Below are 27,553 nucleotides of genomic sequence, written 5' to 3'. Positions count from 1 at the left end.
TGATTACTTTGGGGATTTCTGGCTTGATCAACTGAACGAATTGAAGTGTCACTTAATTATCAAAAACATCTTCTACATCCCCACTGGGAGCAAAACCACCACAAATATATATATATATATATATATATATATATATATATATATATGCTTGAGCTTAGTTTCCCCAAACTGTAGGAGGGTTACATCCTCAGAGGAAACTTATCCTCATTCCACCTACTTTTCTTTGTCTCTGATTCATGACCATGACCAAGGTAACATCCCAGTTGTGTGCAAATCATAGCTATTAATTGACTCGAGTCCTCAGTGCGCACTGGGTTTTCAATAACCTCCACATTTACCATAGACCAAAATTGTTTGCTTTTAAGTGCATTGATTTTGCAATGGCTTAAATAACCCACCATTTTATTTTATAACTAGCAATTTAAACCTTCCATCATCTCCTTCCCCTGTTATGTTTCTGAGATTTCCAGTAAAGCTCACCAGAAAGCCACTGACCACAGTAAAGCAAGATGAATAATAGGCTCAGAACCATGTTTTCTCTTCCAACCTTCAACATTATATGGCAACTGAATACTAGCCCTGTGGGTTTCTACATTTGATCTGTATAGGATACCTAATTAGGCAGAGAGATTGGCTGGGAAGACGAGAAAATTGCAGTTAATATGGATACAAAGGATGGAGATTGGTGGATGTTTCTATGATACACCAGGATAAAACAAGTATTTGGAGTCAAATAGATTGACATGAATCTTTGCTCAACTTCTAGTTGAATGCCCGTGGATAAAATTACTCTGATCATTTGTTTACTCAAATATAAAACAAAGTATCACTCTGATAAAGCTAAGGCGAGTTAAATGCAATCAGGTATTAGATGTTTTGTAAAGTGTAAACCAGTACATATTTCAGTTATTATCTTAATTCTGCTTCTAATGTTTTCTTTTCTTCATTTCCCATGTGAAATGGTATTATGGATATATAGTGAGGGTGGATCATCCTATCTCATCCTTACTCTACATCTTGTTCATCTGTGGTCTCCCACCAAGTTTTCAGAGAGGCTTGAACTTACAGGCAACAAAGGAATATTGCTTTAAGATACCAGAAAGGAGTCTGTCCTATTTAAAAAAAACTCCAAAAATTGCAAGTAGACCTCTCATATGCCCAATTGCCAAAGAGTCCACAAGATTGGTGCCCATCTCACCTTGCCCAGTGGATAGGTTTAAGGTTTGTCTCAGACTTCTGTTTCTCTCTGGAAAATTTTCTTAGAATTCAAAAGTGTTTTGGCACCTATGTGTTACAAGATGGTACCCACCAGTCTGACTTAGTTTTTTTTTTCCAAAACACAAACACATAGGCCCCACAAAAAGGATAGCTAGACCCATATTATACCCCCTCCCAGTGAGTGTTCTTTGTTTCAATCATGGTCACAGATTCCCAGAGGCCACAGAGATCATTAAAATCACCATGTTCACTCTTATAGTGTTCTAACAAGTACTTTAACATACAGTATTTTTTGCCTACAGTATGGAGTGGAAAACTGTGCCAGAAATTTTGAAGACTGACCTCCTGAGAAGCTTCTGGCTCCAGAGGTTGTAGGTGCTCATAGCAATAATATTCCATCTGCTTCTTTTCCAAAATAGTTTATTTCCAAGGAGAATCAAAATAAAATTTGGATCTTCAAATCCCACCCCACACATTCTCCATCATGCCCATGTTGTTAGCCCTTAGTTTAGATGTGGATTATCTTCACAGCTCACTTACCTAGGTTCTGAAAAAGCAATAAAAACCTAATCAATTGATTTTACCTTAGGTATCTACTTTGTAAGAAGAATAGGCTATTAGTAATTTCCAGATCTTCCAAGTGTCAGTGGTTGATATAATCCAGCTGTTGAAATTTGTGATATAAGATAATATGGGATTTTCTTGCCCCAGCTTCCCAAGTGGAGAAAAAAAATAAAGAAAAAGAGAAGGTACATAATTTCCATGTAAGTAAATAAGTGAAGAAATTCCCAGATGAGCTCTGCCTCTCTACCACTCATGTCCCTTTGACAGTGGAGTTAGTTACTAGAGCACGACCTGCTGGGACTGCATTCAAGATGTGCAGTTGCAGGACCCATCTGCTACTGTTTGAGGGACAGAAGCTTGAAGCTGTCATCCAGGATGGACCTCCTGTTGCGTCGTAGCTTTCTCTGTCGATACTGGTACCAGATCACACCACCAAGAGCTAGAGCAATGAGGAGGAGAATGATACTCATGGCAATTAAAAGAGAAGCCAGTATCTCAATATTCTTTACAGGGATCCACATGCCCAGCACTCTCACATTGCCTTCTCCAGTGTTTCTGAGGATTGATGCTGAAATAGAACAAGAGAAAAATGGCACCCTGAGCTGGAGAGTACTCTAATGTGGCACCATTCGCGGTCAACTCTTGGGAAATAGGAAATAACTCCATCAACATAGGGCAGAGGAATTGCTCCTATCCCTAAAAACACCAGCTGATGAATACAGGTTTATAGGTTACAAAGAATTTGTGTAACAGGAAGTCACTGCTAAGAAAGCCCTTAGGAATCACTGTGTTCTTTACCCCCATGGAAAGAACTAAAACTGAGTAGAAAGGGCCCTGATATATTTCTTCAAATATAAAAATGTTTGTGATGTAAAGCTAACAATGAAAAGAATTGGATTTGGTTTATATGTTTCCAGAGGATAGAATTGGGAGCAATGAGTGGAATTTTCAAGAAGGCAGTTTGACTCAATCATCTAGCTTATAAATGCTCAATTTGACTATTTGTACCATGACAACAGCCTACCACTGTGCTGTCTTGTCTCTCAGCTCTTTGAGTATTAATACACTGATGTCACATTGATCTTTCGAGGTGAAATAATATGATTGTTTTAGTTACTGACATACAAACTTTTGGTGATCTCCAATTAACCTACACAGCAAAGCTATGAATCAAACTAGGCATTCCAACTCTCACAATCAGGCTCTAACTTACCATTTTGGTTTTATATTATACTCTTTAGCCACAGCAACTGATTCTTTGTTTCCAAGAACAGGTGACCCTCTTTCAGGCCACCCTTTCTCCCTCTTCACTTTTCTATACGCATATTAAATGTTACATTTGAGGTCAGTTAATGGTCCTTTCTTCTGTGTTCCCAAAGTATCTGTACTGTTTGTATTCTCATGATTTACTTGCTTGGGCCAAGTGAACTATCTCCTTCACTTTTGGACTTCAGTCTCCTTTTTTATAAAATGATTATAAGAACTATACTTAGGTCAGAGGTTTATTGTGATATTTAAATTAGCTAATATTTATAAAATATTTAGCATAGCACCTGGAAGATAGCAAATGAACAATAATTAATAGCTGTCGTTTTGCCCCTTTTTACAATGTATACCAGCAATGCAATTATTGTTTTTGTATCTCATTCAATTTATAGATGAAAATCTCCTGGATAGTAATATCTTACTTGTTTTGGTTTCCCTGGAACTCAGCACATGTTTGATAAATATATAAATGGATAAATGAACATTATTAAAGAAATAAGAAAAGATGAAGTGTGAGTTAAAATGGACGCTGGAAACTTCATAGTTCTAAGTTTACATTCTACTACTTACTCCTCTTGTGATCTTGGACAAATTACTTTCCATTTCTCAATTTCTCATGTAGAAAATTTTTGGGCTTTATTAGACCAAGAGTTTACACTATCCCAACCTCACTTTTACTATTCCCAATCCCTCCAAAACATACCTTAGTCTCCTGGTTCACAGTTTATAAAATACTTGGGGAGATCATTAGGACTTTTCAAAACAGAGCTGAAAAAAATCCCCATATTAAACTGATGGTCTGTAGAATCCCTTCTACTTCTCATAACTCTCTGAGACTTTCTCAGTCCATGTACAAATGGGATGGGGGAGAGTGAGGTAGGTAAGGCCCACTATTTGGACCTAGTTTAGGTAGGAAAATAATTTCTACTTTTGTGAATGGAAGAAATGGCTGGTTCCAAAGAGTCAACTATTTGGTATTCCATAGAAACAAGAATAAAAAAGCTGATGTAGACTGTATGGTATTTATACTAGTTTCATACTGTCTCTGTGAATAATTTATGTCTGTGTTACAGCTCCTTCATGTCTAACCCAAAGAAACCTTGAATCCACACCCCCCCCTTCACACATTAGGTGAGAAGCTAAGATAGCAACTTTCAACTGGGGTGAGGCTGTTTTCCCTAACTTAGGATGTTGGGAATAGGGGACAGAGAGAATAAATATGCTGAGAAAAACTGAACCTTGGGTTCCTGACTTTTGAAGTATTACAGAAATTTCAGGGTGCTTCCTGCTAGTATTGTAGTCCATGTTTTGGTAGTGAATCTCATTTTCTAGAGGCACTACACCTCCCCCCAAGTACATACCACATATAACTACACAGTTTATGCATTATCCTTCCTACCTTTTCCAATCTCTTTGGTGATGGTGGTGATAGTGCTTACGTGTTCTGGTAGAAAAGAAAAAAAAAGAGGTTAGTTAGCGCTGTTATTCTTCCTACCAATCCACAGGTTTGCTGTGGGCATTGGCATTGGATAGAGGAATTTCTCTGTAGTATCCTAAGCAAAAAGAAGGTGCCTGGAATTAATTACCTTATGGTCAAAGTCATTATTGGCATATGTATTTATTTTTTATTTTTTTTCAACGTTTTTTATTTATTTTTGGGACAGAGAGAGACAGAGCATGAACGGGGAGGGGCAGAGAGAGAGGGAGACACAGAATCGGAAACAGGCTCCAGGCTCCGAGCCATCAGCCCAGAGCCTGACGCGGGGCTCGAACTCACGGACCGCGAGATCGTGACCTGGCTGAAGTCGGACGCTTGTATTTAGTTTTGAGTAGTGACAAAAATATAAGCAAAAACATAGGCTTAGGAGTCCAAAAGGTAAGTCACCCCTCTGCCATTATGTACATATTGATTGATATTTCCTACCCACATTCTTGTGTTCTTTGTCACCCTTTCCCACCCTCCTTTCAATAAATCTCTGCTCCTTGTCAAAACTACATCCCTACATATTCAAACCCTTTTGAGAACACTGCTTCCTCTTCTTGCTTTAATGAGGCTGAGCTTTTCTCTGAGGACTATGTTTCCTTTATATCCTCTCAATACTGCTTTTAGATAATTTTTCCTCCCTTTTTGGGGTAAATATCTGTTTTGAAGATTATATTTTTCGACTACAAAACTCACAACCACTTTTTGTTACTGTTACCTAGTAGTTCTTTTCATTCCCGGAAATCTTTGCTACCTGACTCAGTCTTCCCATTCCTCCATTCCCACCATAGCTATTGACCCATTCATCCTTCAAACTTCACAGTTTCTGTACCTTTCAATTCCAACAACTTTTATATCTACTCTAATTCTATTAACAATTCCCATGGCCACATTGAACTTGTTATTCAGAACTGCTCCATCTCAGAAATATAAAATCTAACAACAGCCTCCTCTTCCTTACATAGTGTAATGATACTTATTCCATTTAACCTGTTATCATCACCTCATACAGATCTCTAGCTCCTGGATCCTTCCATTTTTTCCCAAACTGTCAGCTTTATCATGCCTTTTTTTGTTTACCCCATTCCTGGTCTAGCTAGACTCTATGGTCTATCACTTCAACTACTGACTTACCAGGAGCATTATAATTGACTGATGAAACCACAGTGAGTATGATTTCTCTGTGTTTTGTCTGGTATGCTGAATGTTGGTGTATAAAAATCATGTAATTGTAAAGATAAGTATTCTTTGTGTCAAACTTTAACTAAGCCCTCAATTTTTCCTGCCAATAAATTATTTTCTATCACTCAGAGTAAGCTTTGTTTTCCCATCTCCTAAAGTGGTTATTTCAAACCTTAGCCCACTCTCTTCAAGTTCCTTATCCTACTTTCTATCCTTCACTCTAAGCAGATGAATTCTCTCCCACAAATGAACAAATGAAGCAGAGACAAGGAAATAAATATTCTTTCTGTCAGACTCCTCACCCAAACTTATACAATGATCATTTACTTTTCTGTCTTCTCTTCTTTTAGTAAAAAAAAAAATCTATTCCAGTCTAATTTTTCATTTTATCTCTGGTTTTCATACCCTGTTTCCTCATCAGGAACGTTGTTTCAACAATTAGCCCTTTCTTCCCTGTCTACAACTATTCCCTCTGGTTGGCCAGGTAGCATATATGTGGTTGGAGCAATACTGAATTAGACTATCTTGAAGTATAAACAAACAATAAAAAGCAAATAGGTAGGCTTTGTAGGCTGGCTCATTGTCAGAGAGAGATATGAGTTATCTTTATTCATGGAAGTTCTTTGATGTTATATATTGAGATAATTTTGTGAAATGGTCCAGATTTTGGATGACCCATTACTATACACAGGCAAAACCTGTTGTCTTGAACCTATAGCATCTTGATGACACATCAATTTATCACTTGACTTTGTTTCTAAGGGCTGACAAAACACAACAAAGAGTTTTGTGTACCTATCTGAGTAGTAAGGAATAGTACTATAGTAGTAAGTTGAAGACACATTTTAGCAGTATAGATTACTAGAGAACAAAGCTTTTCAAAGATACAGGTTATTATAATGGAAAATTTCTCTTTCCCTGGGGGTAAAGAGCAGAGTTGTATTCTCTACCCTGGTTTGCTAAGCTTGTTTAAAAGCCCAAAGACATTTTCAAACTTTGTATTTCTGCTGATAGAGTGCCAATGACCGAAAATCCTAGACACAGGTCAAGAGATTCCTAAACAATTAATGACCAAAAGACAAAATCCATAGCCAGCCAAAACTTTTATGTTCTTGGTGATGATCAAAAATTGACTGATAAAGAAACCAACCCAGCAATTCACTCTCCATATTAAAAAAGAAAAAAGGCAAAACCTTTTTGCACCCTTGGTAGCAACTCTTTCTGAGATAAGCCATAACTAAAGACCAATATGTCCATCTAGCTTTAGACATAGTTGTTCCAATACAGAAAGAACTTTTTCACAAGCTCCACAAAACAAATCAATTAAGGGGTGACTATTAGAACTATATTTATTTTTTAAAGAACTCATTAGCAAGATTTCTTGAAATAGTGAGTACTTCTAATGAATCCTAAAATAATAGATTTCTATTTAAATGAAATATATTTCAAAGGAAGCAAATCTATGCTAAGCAACAATGCATAGAGCCTAATGAATTTCAGGCTGGGTCAACCCATGTGAAATAAACAAGTGTCAAAGTAATTAGGATGGGGAAGGAGCAAGGAAACAATGGAGAATGAGAAATATAGTTGGGAGAACACCTGAGTGTGGCATGCATTGTCTTAAGTCCTGGTTCTTCTGGGATCAGAAAGACAGGGGTAAGGAATTTCTTGGGATTATCTGGTTCCTGTAGACTACATAAAGTATTCAAAGATTTCCAATCTTGGGGGAAGTTATACCTTACCTCTTTGGGACAAGACAGTAAAAAGGGTCTCCATGCCAGCATGGACATGGTCAGAAACGTGGCAGTGCATCAGCCATGTCCCAGGGTTGCTGGCTACCATCTCCACAACCTCAAAGGTCCCTGGGAACAGATCTACAACATCTGCACGGTAGCTCTCTCCATTCTGCAAAAGAGATTGGGGTGGAAGAGAAGAAATGAAGGGTAAAGAGTTCATCTTAGAGCTTATAGGAGCTAAAAAAAAACTTGGATGTACAAATCAGGGACATGGGGCTCCAAGATTCATAGATCAGAGAGCAGCTTAACAAGTACAACTGATCCATCTCCTCTATAAATCTGCCCACACAAATTGAACCATCAGAGGAGACCCTATCTTCCTACTTTTCCTTAAAGTGTCCCAAAGGACACTTTGGGAGCTAAAATTAGAATCTCCATACTTTTCATCATGCTGACATCTGGGGAATTTGGCTTAATCCTTGACTCCTAGGAAGGAACTACTTATTTCCTTTAGAAATTTATCTCAATTTAGATTTCTCCTCTATGCTATCATCTGTATCACACTTCTATATCTTTAAATCTATATCAATGCCTTCAACTCCCTTTCCCTTCAACTGCCCCCTTTTCCTAAGACTAAAACTTCTTTTTCAAAACCTACATGTTGTTCCATGTAGCTTCTGAATTGAAGTTTCTTATAATGGATTAAGAACTTTCATAGATTCTGAGACATCACTATGAAATTTCTTGCTCTTAGGATCACTGTTTAATGGAACTCCAGTCCTTGACTGATGTTCAATTACTTCAGTTTCTTCAATCTACTTACACCACAAATGAGCTACTCACTTCTTCTTTTTTTCCTTTGAGCTACTGATTTCTTCTATGTCAGAGGGGAAAGCCAAGGACTAGAGGGAAGTGACTAACCCTGGAGTACACAGCCAAACTAGAATTCCCAGTTCAATTCTCCATGTACAAGACCTCTCCTCTTTTAACTATTATCTTGTTCCTTAAGAAGCTATCCCTTTCTTCCTTAATGACTGTCAAAGCATTCCTCTAATTGTTCCTGAGGTACTCAGCCCTTTGCCAGCTCACCCGATATAGGAAGCTCTCTGCATGGAAGTGGATAGTGTGTAGGTCAATATCTTGGCCCATGGCCAGCATGTACCATGCCACTCGTTCTCCTTGGTACATGGTAAGACCCCTGAGGTTGCTGTAGAGCTTTCCATTAATGGCTGTAAAAAAAAAAAAGTCTCATATCTTTTGTTTTGATTTCCCATTGCCATTGCCTTAGGGCTAGTCCCTATCATGTTTGATGATAACAATATCTTCTTAATTTCTCTAATCTCTATAACATTTGCGTTCCATAAGTCTATCTTACACATTGGTGTTATAAGAGTGGTCTTTCTAAATATCTAATCTGACCATTTCTTTCTACTGCTTAAAATACTATAATAGATGCCTAATGCCTAAAAGATCAAGCTCCTTAGTTCAGCCAACGAGGTCCTTCACAATATAAGGCCAAACCACCTTCTCATATTCATTTCCCATTATCTAACACATTTTTTCCAATGAAGGTGATTTATTCACCATCCCCAATATGGCCCCATATTCATGTTCTTTGTGTCCTTGCTCATGCTTCTGATATTTCCCCCTAGAAATCCTGCCTTCTTTTATTCTTTTCAAAGCCCAATCATAACTTTACCTTATCCAAGAACACTTCCTTGATCTAGCTCCTCTTAGTAACTCTCTTTCCCTTCATTTACTTCTACTTCTGAACTCCCCCAGTACTGTCTGTACCATATTTGGAAGTCACAAAAACCTCCCTTATATACTTACCTATCTTTAAATTGGTGGAAGCTCATATCCCCAACTGGACTATAGGTTCCTAGTAAGCAGGAAATGAAAGTATATACTATACTAATATAGTTTCCTTATATTCTTCAGAGCACCCAGAAGACACCTGAGCCTACAATACATGTTAAATAAAAAGTACTTGCAATATTCTTGGAATTAATAATTATATTAATTGCATAGGCTTCATTATCTGTTTCTTCACAGGCCACATCCTATGCTCTAAAGACAACAAACTACTCATAGCCATGTTAATTCATATTGTCAGGACTATGCCCAGAGCACATTCCTGTGCCCCACATATTCTTATGGAGGGAAAGTCATTTTTACTCTACGTTTCAAGAGTGGAAATAATGGAAGGAACATTTATAACCTGTCATTTATTTACCCCAATCAAATTGTGAATTTGTAAAAAAGGAACTAAAGATGCTCAACTCTACCCTTTGTGAATCTTCTCTCTCTTGAATCAGTCTTGACATAGAAAATAATTCAAATTGATTTAATATTACATTGTAGAGAAGATTCTACTGCTGCAAAGGGGAGGCTATTGTTGTTTATCTATATCAATGTCAAGGTAGAAAATCTATTCCTTGCAGGAGGAGTATCAGCAAGCCCATTTAGCTTCAGAAATAAATTCAGTGTCCTTCTCAGGAACTAATTCTCAGGAGAACTAATTAGTTCTAATTAGTTCCTTCTCAGTAAGCCCACATTTGGTCATAAGCATCTCTTTTTTTTTCTCAATTGTTTCAAGAATCTGGAAGGGAAAGGAACGATATATTATTTGTTTTCCCTCAGAATATAACATTATCTTTCTATCTTCAGTACCAGCATTTAGAAAGTGTTCAACAAATTCCTGATACATAAGTAGATGGATTGATGTCTGAGGAGTTTGGATGAATGAACATATAAACAAACAGATAGAAATGGGCATTAACCAAACAAATGGACACTAGCAAGTTGTAAATGTGCCCTAATTCCCTTTTTCCCCTGGGCAACTAATTTCTCTGATTTGTCAGGAGATACAAAGTTCACATTGTTCAGTTTGTGAATCTTCTATTTCAATGTGAATCATTTTTATCTCCAGCAAGGGGAAATAGCTAGAATCAATGCGACAATGAGATACTAATTTTGAGTTCCATTGGAATCACTATCAAAGCTGCACCTTGGGGCGCCTGGGTGGCGCAGTCGGTTAAGCGTCCGACTTCAGCCAGGTCGCGATCTCGCGGTCCGTGAGTTCGAGCCCCACGTCAGGCTCTGGGCTGATGGCTCAGAGCCTGGAGCCTGTTTCCGATTCTGTGTCTCCCTCTCTCTCTGCCCCTCCCCCGTTCATGCTCTGTCTCTCTCTGTCCCAAAAAAAATAAATAAACGTTGAAAAAAAATTAAAAAAAAAAAGCTGCACCTTATCCTCACGTCAAAGAAATATTACACTAGAAAGGATGGTGAGAAATCACTTCACACATTTAAATGTATTTAAGTTCTCACTCTTATTTTAGATTTTCTTTTGTTTGTGAAATGCTACACAGATCTTTGAAACAAAGGAAGGCTTGGATGCACAATTTTCTTCCAAAATCCATTCAAGCATCAAAATCTCTTCATTGTATGTAATATAAATCCAGCATTATTTTCTCTGAGGTTCTTTCCTATTTGTAAATTGAAACTTTGTTGTGAAATTAGACTAAAAGACAAGCTGTCCTTAATTTGTCTATCTTGGAATCTATTGAGAAAGTACATTCCAGATGCAGGGGGGTAAAGAAATAAAATGATATTGAGAGACTAAACTCAGGATTTTGAAATAGAAGGACCCTAAACAACCAACCTACCAGGTCCATTGAGAGTCACAAATTTCCATCTTTCTTTTCTAGTGTGTTAAAGTATGCTGGTGTCACTACAACAACTTTACAGAGTCAGCTTCTTGCTTTATGTGCACCCGATCTAATGCTGACTATTTATATATTTTGTGTATATAAATGTACAATAGTAGGAGACAGTTCTTTTAATTTGCCCACATACCACCTTCCTACTTTCCCATACTTTCAATTATGCTCCCTTAGGTAGTGATGGGCCTATCATATACCTCCATGAAACCAATGGGGAGTTCTTTGGAAGAAAGGTAGGTTATTTTCTACAGACCATGCATTTTATTGCTCTCCAAAAAAGTCTCATTCTGTAGGTTAACACGGCCTGGCTCCTGGGCCCCATGGGTTGCTACATTTTCCTCTAGATACCAAGACTGGTTCTCATCAAAGATCAAGAATAACAAGGCAAATTCTCTGTCCATGTCACTCCGTCCTCCATAAGGCTCCAGGATGCCCTTTCGGCAGATGGTCAAGGGTCCAACAAGACCACTATACATGTCCTGAGGATGGGAGGAAGGGGAAGACAGTAAATCAAATGGAGTTGTTCCTGGGTAGCAGTGTTGTACATGGTGCCAGACTGACTTCTAAGTCAAGCCTACTGTACTCAGCACTTGATCATAATGTCTTACATTTATAGGCAACTCTAATATATTATCTGAATTCATCCTCACAATAATTTGAGATACAGATAAGAGGTACCTATGCAACCTATGTTTTAGCTAGGCTGGCCTATCCACTGATCTCCAAACTCACAAGGCACTTTCACAACCCAGTGCCTTTCCTTATGTTGTTTCTTCTTTGTATAATGCCTTCCCTCTGCCACATACCTTATCTTAAGGTATACTGCTATTTAGTATTCAAGGCTTAAAGTATGAAATACATGTAGCTTTCATTGTGGTGCATTCTACAGCTTCCCTTTAATCATCTCCTCCAACCAAAAGTGATCACTCCCTGATGATCCCCTCACAGTACTATTATATGGGTTCTTTTATTATTTTTTAAAGTTTATTTATTTATTTTGAGAGAGAGAAATAAAGAGCACATGAGCAGGGGAGAGGCAGAGAGAGGGAGAGAGAAAATCCCTAGCAAGCTCTGCACTGCCAGTGCAGAGCCCAATGTGGGGCTCAGACCCACTAACTGTGAGATCATGACCTGAGCTGAGGTCAAGGGCTGGGTGTTTATCCAACGGAGCCACCCAGGCACCCCTCTATTACATGTTTTTTTTAAGGAGCTGTTAGTATTTTACTTATTTGTATATATAAAAAAATATATATTTACATATACATATAATATATATTTATATAAATAAATATATGTAAAAATAAATTTATATTATATTTAATTTATGTTATATTATATTGTTATTTATTATAATTATAATATATTTAATTATATATATATATATGATTGAAGATGGGAACTGTATCTTACATTTTTATCAACCAAAGCACCAAATAAAATCCCTAAAATATAGTAGTCTCTCAATAAATTATTGCTGACAGATGGTTGTGAATGGTTGGATAGATAGATACACTCATTTTCCAGATGAGGAAATGGGGAGATAATGCCCTATCGAAATTCACTCCAAAAGCAATATTGAAACAAATTTTGGGACTAAAACTCCAATTATTTGACAACCAATCCTAGGCTTTTTAAATGGGAACATACTCACCTATAGGATTCAAAAGGAAAAAGAAAAGAAAAGAAACAAAGAAGAAAACCCTTAGGACAAAGATATGGTGCTACCTATTCCCTTCATCCCTCCTTCTGTCTTTAAAATAAGTACCACATTTGAGGAATTTTCCCCAAACTCTGGGCTGCATTATTTCAGGGTTGGGCTCTGCCCATTTATGAGACTCACCTCCAAGAAATCAATATTGTCTTTACCTTGATGGGATCCACTGCAGAATAATAGATCCAGGAAACACAAGCAGAATCATTAGGCCCTGGGCCAGATCTTTCTGGGATGTTCCATTGGTAAGTGAGAACCTCACCTAGGAAGGGTAACAGGGATCTCCAGTTGGGCCAAATCAACTTTTTCCCAGTTGATATGGTGGATGAGCCTCAGGACTTTTAAGATCTTTTTCCATTATTTCCATACCAGTCTCCATTTTAGTTTTATGATATTGCTCTTCTAACTCCTGGGACACATTCAGCCTCTCTTCTATACCCCTATCTTTAAAAGTCCAGTTCCAATTCCCTGGTAAATCCACTCTGATATTGTTCTTTCATCTTATAATGTCTTCCCTCCTTCCTTTTTTTAGCATGCTTTGTTCTCCTTTTCTTGCTGATGCTTCTTATATTCAACTATTTTCCCAAGGCTGTCTCCAGTTCTCTTCTCGGTTTTTTTTTTTTTTTCATACTCTCTCTATGAACGCTTTTAGCTACCTTTCTGGTGTCAATTATGAACTATGTATTGATGACTCTTAAATACTTAACCAGAACTCCCTTGCTAGCATTAAGCTCCAATCTGAAATTTTTAATTAGATACTGAGCATCTTTTAAAGATTGTCCTGACAACACATCAAAAACTAAAATTGTTCTGAATTCACTTACCTCCTTTGAAAAAAGAACCTATTACTCAATATGTGCTCCCAGTATCTAGTAATGATAACAAAACCCTCATACTTACCCACACACAACACTTTAGTTTTTGTCTTCTAACCTTTACACACTCCACATGCAACTAAGTAGTGAGTCTACTGATTGTATCTCTACAATATATTGTGTTGCCATGCTCTCCTCCTTCCAATTCCCAAGAATATTGCCCTCGTATAGACCTTTATTTTCTCAACCAGACTATTACAAAAAACCCCTAACACGTTTCTCTGCTTCCAAGTTTCGTCCTCTCCAATCCTTCTTCCAACTGATGCAATATTACTTTTATAAGATTTCTATTGATATAGAATTTGTATACCATACAATTCAACCATTTAAAGGGTACAATTAAATGTTTTAGTATATTCACAGAATTTTGTAACATAACCACATCAATTTTAGAAAGATCACTACCTCTGAAATAAAATCTTCACTCTTTCGCCATCATTCTGTAATCACCCACTCACTCAAGACCTGGACAACCACTAATCTATATCTTTATAGAGTTGCCCATTTTGAGTATTTTATACAAATTCAGTTATATAGGATGGATGTCAGCAACTTAGCAGAGTAAGAAGGTCTCAATGCTCATTTCCTTCCACGATAACAACAAAAATAAGGAATAAGCAACTATATACTCACAAAAATATATCTGAGAGAGCTCCAGAATATATGAAATAATTATAACAACCCAGGGGGGCAAAAACCTGAACATGGCCATACAAAAAAGTATACGAAGTATCTTACCTACCTTGTCCCAGTCTGGTGCAGCTGGTACCAAGAGGGAAAACTCATGGGGGAAAAGAACAGAAGGTGAACCCCAGCAGCCCTCACCACCAGGGAGTCTTTCTTGGCACTGACCCCAGTTGATGGTGCTGCCTGGATCCCATGCTGCTCTGCCACTTCTATAAGGAATCATTACGACTTTGCCCCAACCCAAGAAGTTGTATCTTATCTGCATCCTCAAAGGAGCTGTCATTCCCTTGCTCCCCAAGAAGGATCCTCCACTGCACTGCCCCCTAAGGATCCACTATCCATCTTCTTTCCCCCAAGGAATCACAGGTTATTTGCTTCCAGTTCCGCAGTCATTTCTGTTGTATTTCATCAGAAAACGAGCTGCTACTAGTCTACTCCCTTAGAAGGAGACACCACCACTGCATCCTCCCAAGAAGAAGCTGCTACCACTACATGCCCCACACCCAGAAAAATAAACAAACTGCTGCCCTTCTTCTCACTGTCCCCCTGAGATGCATCAGTGCTGAATTTCCCATAAGGGCCCCTTGTTTCTTTGCCTAACCCCAGAAGGAGCCGCTAGGGCTCCAAATTCCCCTCAAGAAGCTGCTTCATTCAACTTGCCACCCAAAGAGCCACATTCTGCTCTCCCATAAAGAGCTATTAACAACCTCAACCCGCAAGAGGGAGCCACTGATGTCCCCTCACCACACAAGGAGCCAACACCTCTGTGTTCTCCAAGAGTAGGAACCACTAATACATTGATCCTCCACGTAAGGAGCTGCTGTTGCTGAGCCCTCCAAAGGGGTCAGCTCTGCAATGGTTAGAAGGAACCACTGATGCTTCTCTCCATCCAGAGGCAGCGGCCACCTTTCACTTTCTTGATGGATCACAAGTTGTGATGGCACAAAAGTTTTTGATTTCAAGGAAGTCCAAATATTTATTTATTTATTTATTTATAATTTAGTCACTTGTGCTTTTAGTGTTATATTTAAGAAACTTTTCTAACTCAAGGTCACAAAGATTTACTGTTATGTTTTAAAAGTTTTGTAGCTTTAGCTCTTACATTTATGTGCTTGGTTCATTTTGAGTTAGTTTTTATATATGGTAAAAGGTAGGGGGTATGATTCCATTGTTTTGTATATAGATATGTTTAGTATGTTCCAGCATCATTTGTTGAAAAGACTATTATTTCTCCATTAATTAGTATTGGCACCCTTTTTAAAAATTAATTTGCCATAAATATGAGGGTTTACCAGACGGTCTTGATTATTGTAGCTTTTTATAGTAAATTTTGAAATTGGTATGTCTAAGTTCTCCAACTTCATTACTCTTTTTGAACATTGTTTTTGCTATATTATTTCAATCTTCCCAAACTTCTGTTTATTCATGTTATTCTTCTGTTCAAAATTTTAATGGCTCCCTTATACCCAAGTAATGAAGCTCAAACACTTCATCCAAACATCCAAGCCTTGATAACTCAGACCTAACCTACCTTTTAGCCTTAACTTTTACTCTTCCTACTTTTGCAAAATATACACTGGCAAAATTTAACTAATTGTATACTTTAGCATATCCCATACTTTCACATATCTGTGACTTTATCATGTTCTTCTCATTACCTAAACTATTCTCCAACCTCTACATTGAATTCTAGACTCCTTTATTCAATTTCCTACTTGATATTTACATTTGTCTAATTTTCATCTCAAACTAAACATATCCAAAGTACATCATTGACTTCTCCCTCAAATTTACTCCTCCTATCTCAGTAAATAGTGAAACCAGTTGTTGAAGCCAAAACTCAGGAGTTATTTTTTTAAATAGTGTTTATTTTTGAGACGGAGAGAGACAGAGCATGAGTGGCGATGGGCAGAGAGAGAGGGAGCCATAGAATCCAAAGCAGGCTCTGGGTTCTGAGCTGTCAGCACAGAGCCCAACGTGGGGCTCAAACTCATGAACCTGTGAGATCATGACCTGAGCTGAAGTCAGACGCTTAACCAACTGAGCCACCCAGGCGCCCCAGGAGTTATTTTTTATTCTTTTCCCCTATAGCTCATATTTATCAGCAAGTTATGAGGGATATACCTAAGAAATATATTCCCTACCCATCCACTTCTATTTGTCACCACTGTTAATACCCTAGTCTATGCCATCATGTTCTGTCACCTGAATAACCATAATAAACACCTAAATGGTCCCTCATAACACATGACCTACATAGCAAGAAATGTAATCCTTTAAAATATAAAGTGGACATGAGACACCTGGGTGTCTCAGTCAGTTGAGCATCTGACTTCAGCTCAGGTTATGATCTCACAGTTTGTGGGTTTGAACCCCATATCGGGCTCTGTGCTGACAGCTGAGAGCCTGGAGCCTGCTTCAGATTCTGTGACTCCCTCTCTCTGCTACTCTCCATTCATGCTCTCTCTGTTTTTCAAAAATGAATAAACATTACAAAAAAAAGAATATTTCCTCAAATCCATTGGTTTGAAAAACAAGAGGGCCTGAATTTTGTCAGTTCTGGCAGTCACCCAAGCTTAAAGCCTGGAGTTTAAAGGTCAATTAGCTTGCCTGGGATAGAGCCTGGAGGGCACTTCACTGCTCCTGGTAAGAAGGCATGCAAATAATTCTGGGGCAGCGAGCATGGAAACAACTACTGAAAAATGCCTGGGGACCACAGGGGGAGGTGATTTGGTTTTCTCAGAGTGTGTCCCTGAGATGCAGTGTTCAAGGAGACACCTCTCCGGGAAAAAAAAAAAAAACAGCTGGCAGCTGCCATCTCCCTCCCCCACTCTTCAGTATAAACACAGAACCACCTGCAGGAAGTGGCACAGCACCAACTCTGCCTAACTTGTTTACACCAAGTCCCACCATCTTCGTTCTGGTGGAACTGCCTTTCTCAGTCACGTTAGTCTCAATTCCAGTGCTGTGGGCCCTTCCCCAGAAGACCAGCACAAACATCTGCCCACACCATTTCTCCAGACCAGAGAGTTTTCAGGGCCTCAGTTACTGTGGAAGGGATGACAGGACTCATCACAAGCAGATCAGAGCACACTGAATTAAAACTTGCCACATTCAGGCCAGAATCAAACACTGCCCACATCAGGCAAGAATGACTACATCTTACTGGCCTGAAGGATAGAACAACCAAAACAACATCAGAGTGCATATAGAACACACCAGAGAAATTCCATGCAACACCAGGCACTGGATATTGCATAATATCTTCTTCATAGGGTCATTATTTTTAGGAGCAGGAGACATAGCTGTCTTTTCCAACACAGAGAAGAAGACAGACACTTAGACAAAATGTGAAGAAAGAGGAAATTATCCCAAATGAAAGAACACAATAGGTGAAAGACAGAGATCTAAGCAAAACAGGTATAAGTAACATGTCTGATGGAGAACTTAAATCAATGATTATAATGATACTCACTGGACTTGAGAAAAGAATAGAAGACATCAGTGAGACCCTTACCACTGAGATAAGAATTAAAAAGATTCAATCAGAGATGAAGAGTGCAATAAACAAGTTTAGAAGCACATTTGATGCAGGGGCATCTGGGTGGCTCAGTCAGTTAAGCATCTGACTTCATCTCAGGGCATGATCTCATGGTTCATGAGTTTGAGCTGTATGTTGGATTCTGTGCTGACAGCTCAGATCCTGGAACCTGTTCTGATTATGCGTCTCTCCCTTTCTCTTCCCCTCCCTGACTCACACTATCTCTCTCTCTCCCTCTCTGTCTCTCTCTCTCAAAAATAAACATTATTTTTTTTTAAAGAAACATGCTTGATACAATGAACAGCAAGCTAGAAGCAGAAGAATGAATTAGTGACTTAGGAGACAAAGTAATGGAAATTAATGAAACTGAACAAAAAAACACTGAAAAACAAAGTATGTAACACAAGGATAGACTTAGGGAACTCAGTGACTCCATAAAATGTAGTAACATTTATATTATAGGAGTCCAAGATGGAGAATAGAGAGAAAAAGAGGCAGAAAATTTATTTGAAGAAATAATCATTGAAAACTTTCCTAATCTGGGGATGGAAACAGACATTCCAGATACAAGAGTCACAGAGAACTCCCATCAAAATAAAGTAAAGCAGACCAACACCAAGACATACTGTAATTTAATTGTCAAAACATAATTACAAATAAAAATCTTAAAAGTAGCAAGGCAAAAGAAGTTCTTAACTTACAAAAGAAAACCCATAAGGCTAGCTAAATATTTTTCAACATAATCCCAGCAAGTCAGAAAAGAATAGCATGAATGAAAATAAAAACTTTGCAGCCAAGAATTCTCTATACAGCAAGGCTATAATTCAGAATAGAAGAGATAAAGAATTTCTCAGACAAAAAACAACAACAAAAAAACCCACATAAACTCATAAAGGAGTTTATGAACACTAAAGCAGTCCTACAAGAAATAATAAAGGGAAAACTTTGAGTGCAAAGTAGAGACCAAAGTGACAGTATAAACGCAGAAAAAAACCAAAGCAGTAAAAATGAATATTTATGTAAAAATCAGTGAGGGAACGGGCATTTACAAAAAGGATATAAAATATAACATACACCTGAAATATGGGGAGAAGAGAAGTGAATGTGTTCAAACCTGAATGACCATCAACTTAATATAAACTGATATTTCCAGAAGAGTTTATATACAAAACTAATGGTAACCATACATCAAAAATAACTAAAAAACATACAATGAATAGATAGAAAGAAATCCAAATATATCACTAAAGAAAAACAGCAAAACACGAAAGACAAAAAGACAAGAAAGGATCAGAGAAAATTTCCAGAAAAAACAAAATAAGTAATAAAATGTCAATAAATGCATATCTATCAAAATTACTTTAAATGTAAATGGACTAAACACTCCAATCTAAAGCCATAGCGGGTCAGAATGGATTAAAAATAAGAAACATCATATGCTGCCTACAAGAGACTCATTTTAGACCTAGAGACACCTGTAGATTGAAAGAGGGGAGAGGAATTGGATTTTGAAGATGCTGACGTAGGAGAATGCTGGGCTCACCGCGTCCTTCTGATCACTTAGATTCCACCTATACCTGCCTAAATAACCAAGAAAACCGCTAAAAGACAAGCAGAACAGAGTCTCCTGAGACAAGCGCAGCTCAGAGAGTGGGAAAGCCTGAGGACAACTGGAGGGAGAGTTGCTAAGCCCCAGGATGACAGAGCTCAGTTTGGCGGGGAACAAAGACACTCGCCAGCGCCATCTCCCTTGCCCATCCCCCAGCCATAATCCCAAAGGGAACCAGTTCCTGCAGAGAAATTGCTTGCACCTCACAAACACCCAACCTGTGCTTTTGCAGATCCACACCTCTGGTGGTGGATCTGACTCCCTCCTGCTGCCTCAGGGCCCCTCCCAAAGCGGATCACTGAAGGAGAAGCGAGCTAAGCCTGCCCCTCCCACCCCCGTGCACCTCGCCTATCCACCCCAGCTAATATGCCAGATCCCTAGCACCACAAGCCTGGCATCGTGCAAGTAGCCCAGATGGACCACACCACCCAACAGTGAATCCCGCCCCTAAGATAGGGAAAGAGAAGACACACACATGTCTGACTGTGGCCCCAGCAGTGGGCTGGGAGCAGACAATAGGTCTGACTGCAGCCCCACCCACCAAGGCGAGTTGTTCAACACAGCACAGGGGAAGTGCCCTGCAGTTCCGCACCACTCCAGGAACTATCCAAAATGACGAAACGGAAGAATTCCAATCAAAAGAATCTCCAGGAAATAACAAGAGCTAACGAACTGATCAAAAAGGATTTAAATAATATAACAGAAAGTGAATTTAGAACAACGGTCATAAAATTAATCACTGGGCTTGAAAACAGTATAGAGGACAGCAAAGAATCTATTGCTACAGAGATCAAGGGACTAAGGAACAGCCAGGAGGAGCTAAAAAATGTGATAAATGAGCTGCAAAATAAAATGGAAATGACCATGGGTCGGATTGAAGAGGCAGAGGAGAGAATAAGTGAACTAGAAGATAAAATTATGGGAAAAGAAGAAGCTGAGCAAAAGAGAGATAAAAAAATCCAGGAGTATGAGGGGAAAATTAGAGAACTAAGTGATGCACTAAAGAGAATCTATGCATAATTGGTATTCCAGAGGAGGAAGAGAGAGGGAAAGGTGCTGAAGGTGTACTTGAGGCAATCATAACTAAGAACTTCCCGGATCTTGGGAAGGAAAAAGGCATTGAAATCCAAGAGGCACAGAGAACTCCTTTCAGATGTAACTTGAATCGATCTTTTGCAGGACATATCATAGTGAAACTGGCAAAATACAAGGATAAAGAGAAAATTCGGAAAGCAGCGAGGGATAAATGTGCTCTAACATATAAAGGGAGACCTATAAGACTAGTGACCAATCTCTCTTCTGAAACTTGGCAGGCCAGAAAGGAATGGCAGGAGATCTTCAGTGTGATGAATAGGAAAAATATGCAGCCGAGAATCCTTTATCCAGCAAGTCTGTCATTTACAATAGAAGGAGAGATAAAGGTCTTCCTAAACAAACAAAAACTGAAGGAATTTGTCACCACTAAACCAGCCCTACAAGAGATCCTAAGGGGGATCCTTTGAGACAAAGTACCAGAGACATCGCTACAAGCATAAAACATACAGACATCACAATGACCCTAAGCCCATATCTTTCTATAATAACACTGAATGTAAATGGACTAAATGTGCCAACCAAAAGACATAGGGTATCAGAATGGATAAAAAAACAAGACCCATCTATTTGCTGTCTACAAGAGACTCATTTTAGACCTGAGGACACCTTTAGATTGAGAGTGAGGGGATGGAGAACTATTTATCATGCCACTGGAAGCCAAAAGAAAGCTGGAGTAGCCATACTTATATCAGACAAACTAGACTTTAAATTAAAGTCTGTAACAAGAGATGAAGAAGGGCATTATATAATAATTACAGGGTCTACCCATCAGGAAGAGCTAACAATTATAAATGTCTATGCACCGAATACCGGAGCCCCCAAATATAGAAAACAACTACTCATAAACATTGGCAACCTTATTGATAAGAATGTGGTCATTGCAGGGGACTTTAACACCGCACTTACAGAAATGGATAGATCATCTAGACACACAGTCAATAAAGAAACAAGGGCCCTGAATGACAAATTGGATCAGATGGACTTGACAGATATATTGAGAACTCTGCATCCCAAAGCAACAGAATATACTTTCTTTTCGAGTGCACATGGAACATTCTCTAAGATAGATCACATACTGGGTCACAAAACAGCCCTTCGTAAGTATACAAGAATTGAAATCACACCATGCATACTTTCAGACCACAATGCTATGAAGCTTGAAATCAACCACAGGAGAAAGTCTGGAAAACCTCCAAAAGCATGGAGGTTAAAGAACACCCTACTAAAGAATGAGTGGGTCTGGCACAAAAACAGACACATAGACCAATGGAATAGAATAGAAACCCCAGAACTAGACCCACAAACGTATGGCCAACTCATCTTTGACAAAGCAGGAAAGAACATCTAATGGAAAAAAGACAGCCTCTTTAACAAATGGTGCTGGGAGAACTGGACAGCAACATGCAGAAGGTTGAAACTAGACCACTTTCTCACACCATTCATAAAAATAAACGTAAAATGGATAAAGGACCTAAATGTGAGACAGGAAACCATTAAACCTTAGAGGAGAAAGCAGGAAAAGACCTCTCTGACCTCAGCCGTAGCAACCTCTTACTCGACACATCCCCAAAGGCAAGGGAATTAAAAGCAAAAGTGAATTACTGGGACCTTATGAAGATTAAAAGCTTATGCACAGCAAAGGAAACAACCAACAAAACTAAAAGGCAACCAACGGAATGGGAAAAGATATTCGCAAATGACATATCGGACAAAGGGCTAGTATCCAAAATCTATAAAGAGCTCACCAAACTCCACACCCGAAAAACAAATAACCCAGTGAAGAAATGGGCAGAAAACATGAATAGACACTTCTCTAAAGAAGACATCCGGATGGCCAACAGGCACATGAAAAGATGTTCAGCGTCGCTCCTTATCAGGGAAATACAAATCAAAACCACACTCAGGTATCACCTCACGCCAGTCAGAGTGGCCAAAATGAAGAAATCAGGAGACTATAGATGCTGGAGAGGATGTGGAGAAACGGGAACCTTCTTGCACTGTTGGTGGGAATGCAAATTGGTGCAGCCGCTCTGGAAAGCAGTGTGGAGGTTCCTCAGAAAATTAAAAATAGACCTACCCTATGACCCAGCAATAGCACTGCTAGGAATTTATCCAAGGGATACAGGAGCACTGATGCATAGGGCCACTTGTACCCCAATGTTCATAGCAGCACTCTCAACAATAGCCAAATTAGGGAAAGAGCCTAAATGTCCATCAACTGATGAATGGATAAAGAAATTGTGGTTTATATACACAATGGAGTACTACGTGGCAATGAGAAAAAATGAAATATGGCCTTTTGTAGCCACGTGGATGGAACTGGAGAGTGTGATGCTAAGTGAAATAAGCCATACAGAGAAAGACAGATACCATATGGTTTCACTCTTATGTGGATCCTGAGAAACTTAACAGGAACCCGGGGGGTGGGGAAGGAAAAAAAAAAAGAGGTTAGAGTGCGAGAGAGCCAAAGCATAAGAGACTGTTAAAAACTGACAACAAACTGAGGGTTGATGGGGGTGGGAGGGAGGAGAGGGTGGGTGATGGGTATTGAGGAGGGCACCTTTTGGGATGAGCACTGGGTGTTGTATGGAAACCAATTTGTCAATAAATTTCATATATAAAAAAAAAAGAATGAGTGGGTCAACCAGGCAATTAGAGAAGAAATTAAAAAATATATGGAAACAAATGAAAATGAAAATACAACAATCCAAATGCTTTGATGCAGCAAAGGCAGTCCTGAGAGGAAAATACATTGCAATCTAGGCCTATCTCAAGAAACAGGAAAAATCCCAAATACAAAATCTAACAGCACACCTAAAGGAACTAGAAGCAGAAAAGCAAAGACAGTCTAAACCCAGCAGAAGAAGAGATATAATGTAGATCAGAGCAGAAATAAACAATATAGAATCTAAAAAAAACTGTAGAACAGATCAACGAAACCAAGACTTTGTTTTTTGAAAAAAATATAAAATTGATAAACCTGTAGCCAGGCTTCTCAAAAAGAAAAGGGAGATGTCAAATAGATAAAATCATGAATGAAAATGGAATTATTACAACCAATCCCTCAGAGATACAAGCAATTATCAGGGAATACTATGAAAAATTATATGCCAACAAACTGGACAACCTGGAAGGAATGGACAAATTCCTAAGCACCCATACTCTTCCAAAATTCAGTCAGGAGGAAATAGAAAGCTTGAACAGACCCATAACCAGAGAAGAAATTGAACTGGTTATCAAAAATCTCCCAACAAATAAGAGTCCAGGACCAGATGGCTTCCCAGGGGAGTTCTACCAGACGTGTAGAGCAGAGATAATACCTATCCTTCTCAAGTTATTCCAAAAAATAGAAAGGGAAGGAAAACTTCCAGACTCATTCTATGAAGCCAGTATTACTTTGCTTCCTAAACCAAACAGAGACCCAGTAAAAAAAAGAACTACAGGACAATATCCCTGATGAATATGGATGCAAAAATTCTCAATAAGATACCAGCAAATCGAATTCAACAGCTTATAAAAAGAATGATTCACCATGATCAAGTGGGATTCATTCCTGGGATTCAGGGCTGATTCAACATTCGCAAATCAATCAATGTGATACATGACATTAATAAAATAAAAGATAAGAACCATATGATCCTGTCAATCAATGCAGAAAAGGCCTTTGACAAAATTCAGCACACTTTCTTAATAAAGACCCTCGAGAAAGTCTGGATAGAAGGAACATCTTAAAGATCATAAAAGTCATTTATGAAAATCCCACAGCTAACATCATCTTCAATGGGGAAAAACTGAGAGCTTTTTCCCTGAGATCAGGAACACGACAGGGATGTCCACTCTCACCGCTGTTGTTTAACACAGTGTTGGAAGTGCTAGCATCAGCAATCAGACAACAAAAGGATATCAAAGGCATCAAAATTGGCAAAGATGAAGTCAAGCTTTCACTTTTTGCAGATGACATGATATTATACATGGAATTTCTGATAGACTCCACCAAAAGTCTGCTAGAACTGATACATGAATTCAGCAAGTTGCAGGATACAAAATCAATGTACAGAAATCAGTTGCATTCTTATACACTAACAATGAAGCAATATAAAGACAAATAAAGAATCTGATCCCATTCACAATTGCACCAAGAAGCATAAAATACCTATGAATAAATCTAACCAAAGATGTAAAAGATCTGTATGCTGAAAGCTATAGAAAGCTTATGAAGGAAATTGAAGAAGATATAAAGAAATGGAAAAACATTCCATGCTCATGGATTGGAAGAATAAATATTGTCAAAATGTCAATACTACCCAAAGCTATCTACACATTCAATGCAATCCCAATCAAAATTGCACCAGCATTCTTCTCAAAGCTAGAACAAGCAATCCTAAAATTCATTTGGAACCACAAAAGGCCCCGAATAGCCAAAGTAATTTTGAAGAAAAAGACCAAAGCAGGAGGCATCACAATCCCATACTTTAACCTCTACTACAAAGCTGTAATCATCAAGACAGCATGATATTGGCACAAAAACAGACACATAGACCAATGGAATAGAATAGAAACCCCAGAACTAGACCCACAAATGTGTGGCCAACTCATCTTTGACAAAGCAGGAAAGAACATCCAATGGAAAAAAGACAGTCTCTTTAACAAATGGTTCTGGGAGTACTGGACAGCAACATGCGGAAGATTGAAACTCGACCACTTTCTCACACCATTCACAGAAATAAACTCAAAATGGATAAAGGACCTGAATGTGAGACAGGCATCCATGAAAACCCTAGAGGAGAAAGCAGGAAAAGACCTCTCTGACCTCAGCCGTAGCAATCTCTTACTCGACACATCCCCAAAGGCAAGGGAATTAAAAGCAAAAATGAACTACTGGGACCTTATGAAGATAAAAAGCTTCTGCACAGCAAAGGAAACAACCAACAAAATTAAAAGGCAACCAACGGAATGGGAAAAGATCTTTGCAAATGACATATCGGACAAAGGGCTAGTATCCAAAATCTATAAAGAACTCACCAAACTCCACACCTGGAAAACTAATATTCCAGTGAAGAAATGGGCAGAAAACATGAATAGACACTTCTCTAAAGAAGACATCCAGATCGCTAACAGGCACATGAAAAGATGCTCAACGTCGCTGCTCATCAGGGAAATACAAATGAAAACCACACTCAGATATCACCTCATGCCAGTCAGAGTGGCCAAAATGAACAAATCAGGAGACTATAGACGCTGGCGAGGATGTGGAGAAACGGGAATCCTCTTGCACTGTTGGTGGGAATGCAAATTGGTGCAGCCACTCTGGAAAACAGTGTGGAGGTTCATCAAAAAATTAAAAATAGACATATCCTATGACCCAGCAATAGCACTGCTAGGAATTTACCCAAGGGATATAGGAGTACTGATGCATAGGGGCACTTGTACCCCAATGTTCATAGCAGCACTCTCAACAATAGCCAAAGTATGGAAAAAGCCTAAATCTCCATCAACTGATGAATGAATAAAGAAATTGTGGTTTATCTTCCAATTACTTTCTAATCCATTCTAATATGACTTCTTTTCCACCAATTAAAAATAACCAGCTTCTCCCTTTTTGCTATATCCAATGAGAAATTTTCCATTCTTATTTAACCTTTCTGAAGCACTTGAAATTGTTGATCTTTTCACCCCTGACATTATCTTTTTAACATGTTTGACACCATCTTCTCTCTTCTAATGTCTTGCTCACTTTTTCCCCAGGCTTAATTTTTAATCATTGCCTCCCTTAAAAATAGGTCTTCCTAGAATCTTATTGTAGGATTCTTATGATTTAATTTAATGTACTCTTCTAAGGAAGCTGTGTTCGTTACTTTGGTTTCAATTATACTTAAATGTTGATGCCTTTCAAATATATTCTTTCTGATTTTATCTTTCTCCTGAGCTTTAGACCTTTGTGACAATTAGATGCCTCTATTCGGTTGACTTACAAACATTTCAAATTCAACAAAGTCAAAAATGAACACATCATTATCCAATCTCCCCCATCCCACGTCACATTCTCCCCATGTTTCCTATCTTGGATATTGACATCACTATTAGGTTCTTAAAGCCAAAAATGTAGGTATCATTTCAGAACTTTGGGTATCTTTCCAAAATCCTTTACTCTCTCTCCTTCAATATTCAATTAGTCACTGAATCCTATTGATTTCACTTCATTGATCTTTTTTAGAGCCTATCCCCTTTCCTCCTTTCCTCTACCCCAACTATCACCACTCTTAATAGGTCATTACATATTGCGTTCCCTACACCCGAACTTTTTTTTTTATCTGTGCTTCTTTTGTACTATACCTTTACCTGTATGCTTTTTCATATCCTTCAGATCAGTGGTTCTCACATTGCTCTGAGTTTTTCTGATCCATAAACACAAGAATTATCTGGAAACTTGTTTGAAAACCACTTTTTTTAGAGAGAAAAAGAGAGAGTTCAAAAGCACAGGAAGGGCAGAAAGAGAGGAAAGGAGGGAGAGAGAGACAGAGAGAGACAGAGAGACAGAGAGAGAGAACACCAAACAGGCTCCACACTGTCAGCACAGTGCCCAATGTTGGGCTCAATCTCACGAACTGTGAGGTCATGACCCGTGCCAAAATCAAGAGTTGGACTCTTAATTGACTGAGTCACCCAGGTACCCCTTGAAAAAACACGTTCTTAAACCCCATACCAAACCTACTGAATCAAAGATTCTTGAAATTGATCCCAGAAATTTACTAAATTTTGAAAACTACTGATTTAAATCTCATCTGATGTATTATCTGCTCTGGAAAACTACCCTTGACAGTCTAAACATTAATTAGGTACCTTTTCTTTTTTGTCCTTTTT

At 38.5% G+C, this 27,553-nt stretch overlaps 1 protein-coding gene across 1 annotated transcript in view; it reads right to left on the bottom strand.

Moving 5' to 3' along the window:
* Positions 1 to 212: 212 nt before the first annotated feature.
* The window catches only part of HEPH (hephaestin), an 82,702-nt gene continuing 55,361 nt past the window's right edge, over positions 213 to 27,553 (bottom strand). Inside the window, exons 15-20 of the mRNA XM_043570332.1 lie at positions 13,041 to 13,147; positions 11,428 to 11,653; positions 8,539 to 8,678; positions 7,456 to 7,618; positions 4,448 to 4,492; positions 213 to 2,350 (exon numbers count right to left, since the gene is read on the bottom strand). Of these exons, the coding sequence (XP_043426267.1) occupies positions 2,118 to 2,350; positions 4,448 to 4,492; positions 7,456 to 7,618; positions 8,539 to 8,678; positions 11,428 to 11,653; positions 13,041 to 13,147 (914 nt within the window). The 3' untranslated portion in view covers positions 213 to 2,117. The remainder of the gene's footprint in view (positions 2,351 to 4,447; positions 4,493 to 7,455; positions 7,619 to 8,538; positions 8,679 to 11,427; positions 11,654 to 13,040; positions 13,148 to 27,553) is intronic.

The sequence above is a fragment of the Prionailurus bengalensis genome, chromosome X (genome assembly GCF_016509475.1).
Source record: "Prionailurus bengalensis isolate Pbe53 chromosome X, Fcat_Pben_1.1_paternal_pri, whole genome shotgun sequence".
NCBI classification, from domain to species: Eukaryota; Metazoa; Chordata; class Mammalia; order Carnivora; family Felidae; genus Prionailurus; species Prionailurus bengalensis.
The sequence above is the reverse complement of the archived record's forward strand: the minus strand, read 5'-3'. Positions and strand labels throughout refer to the sequence as shown.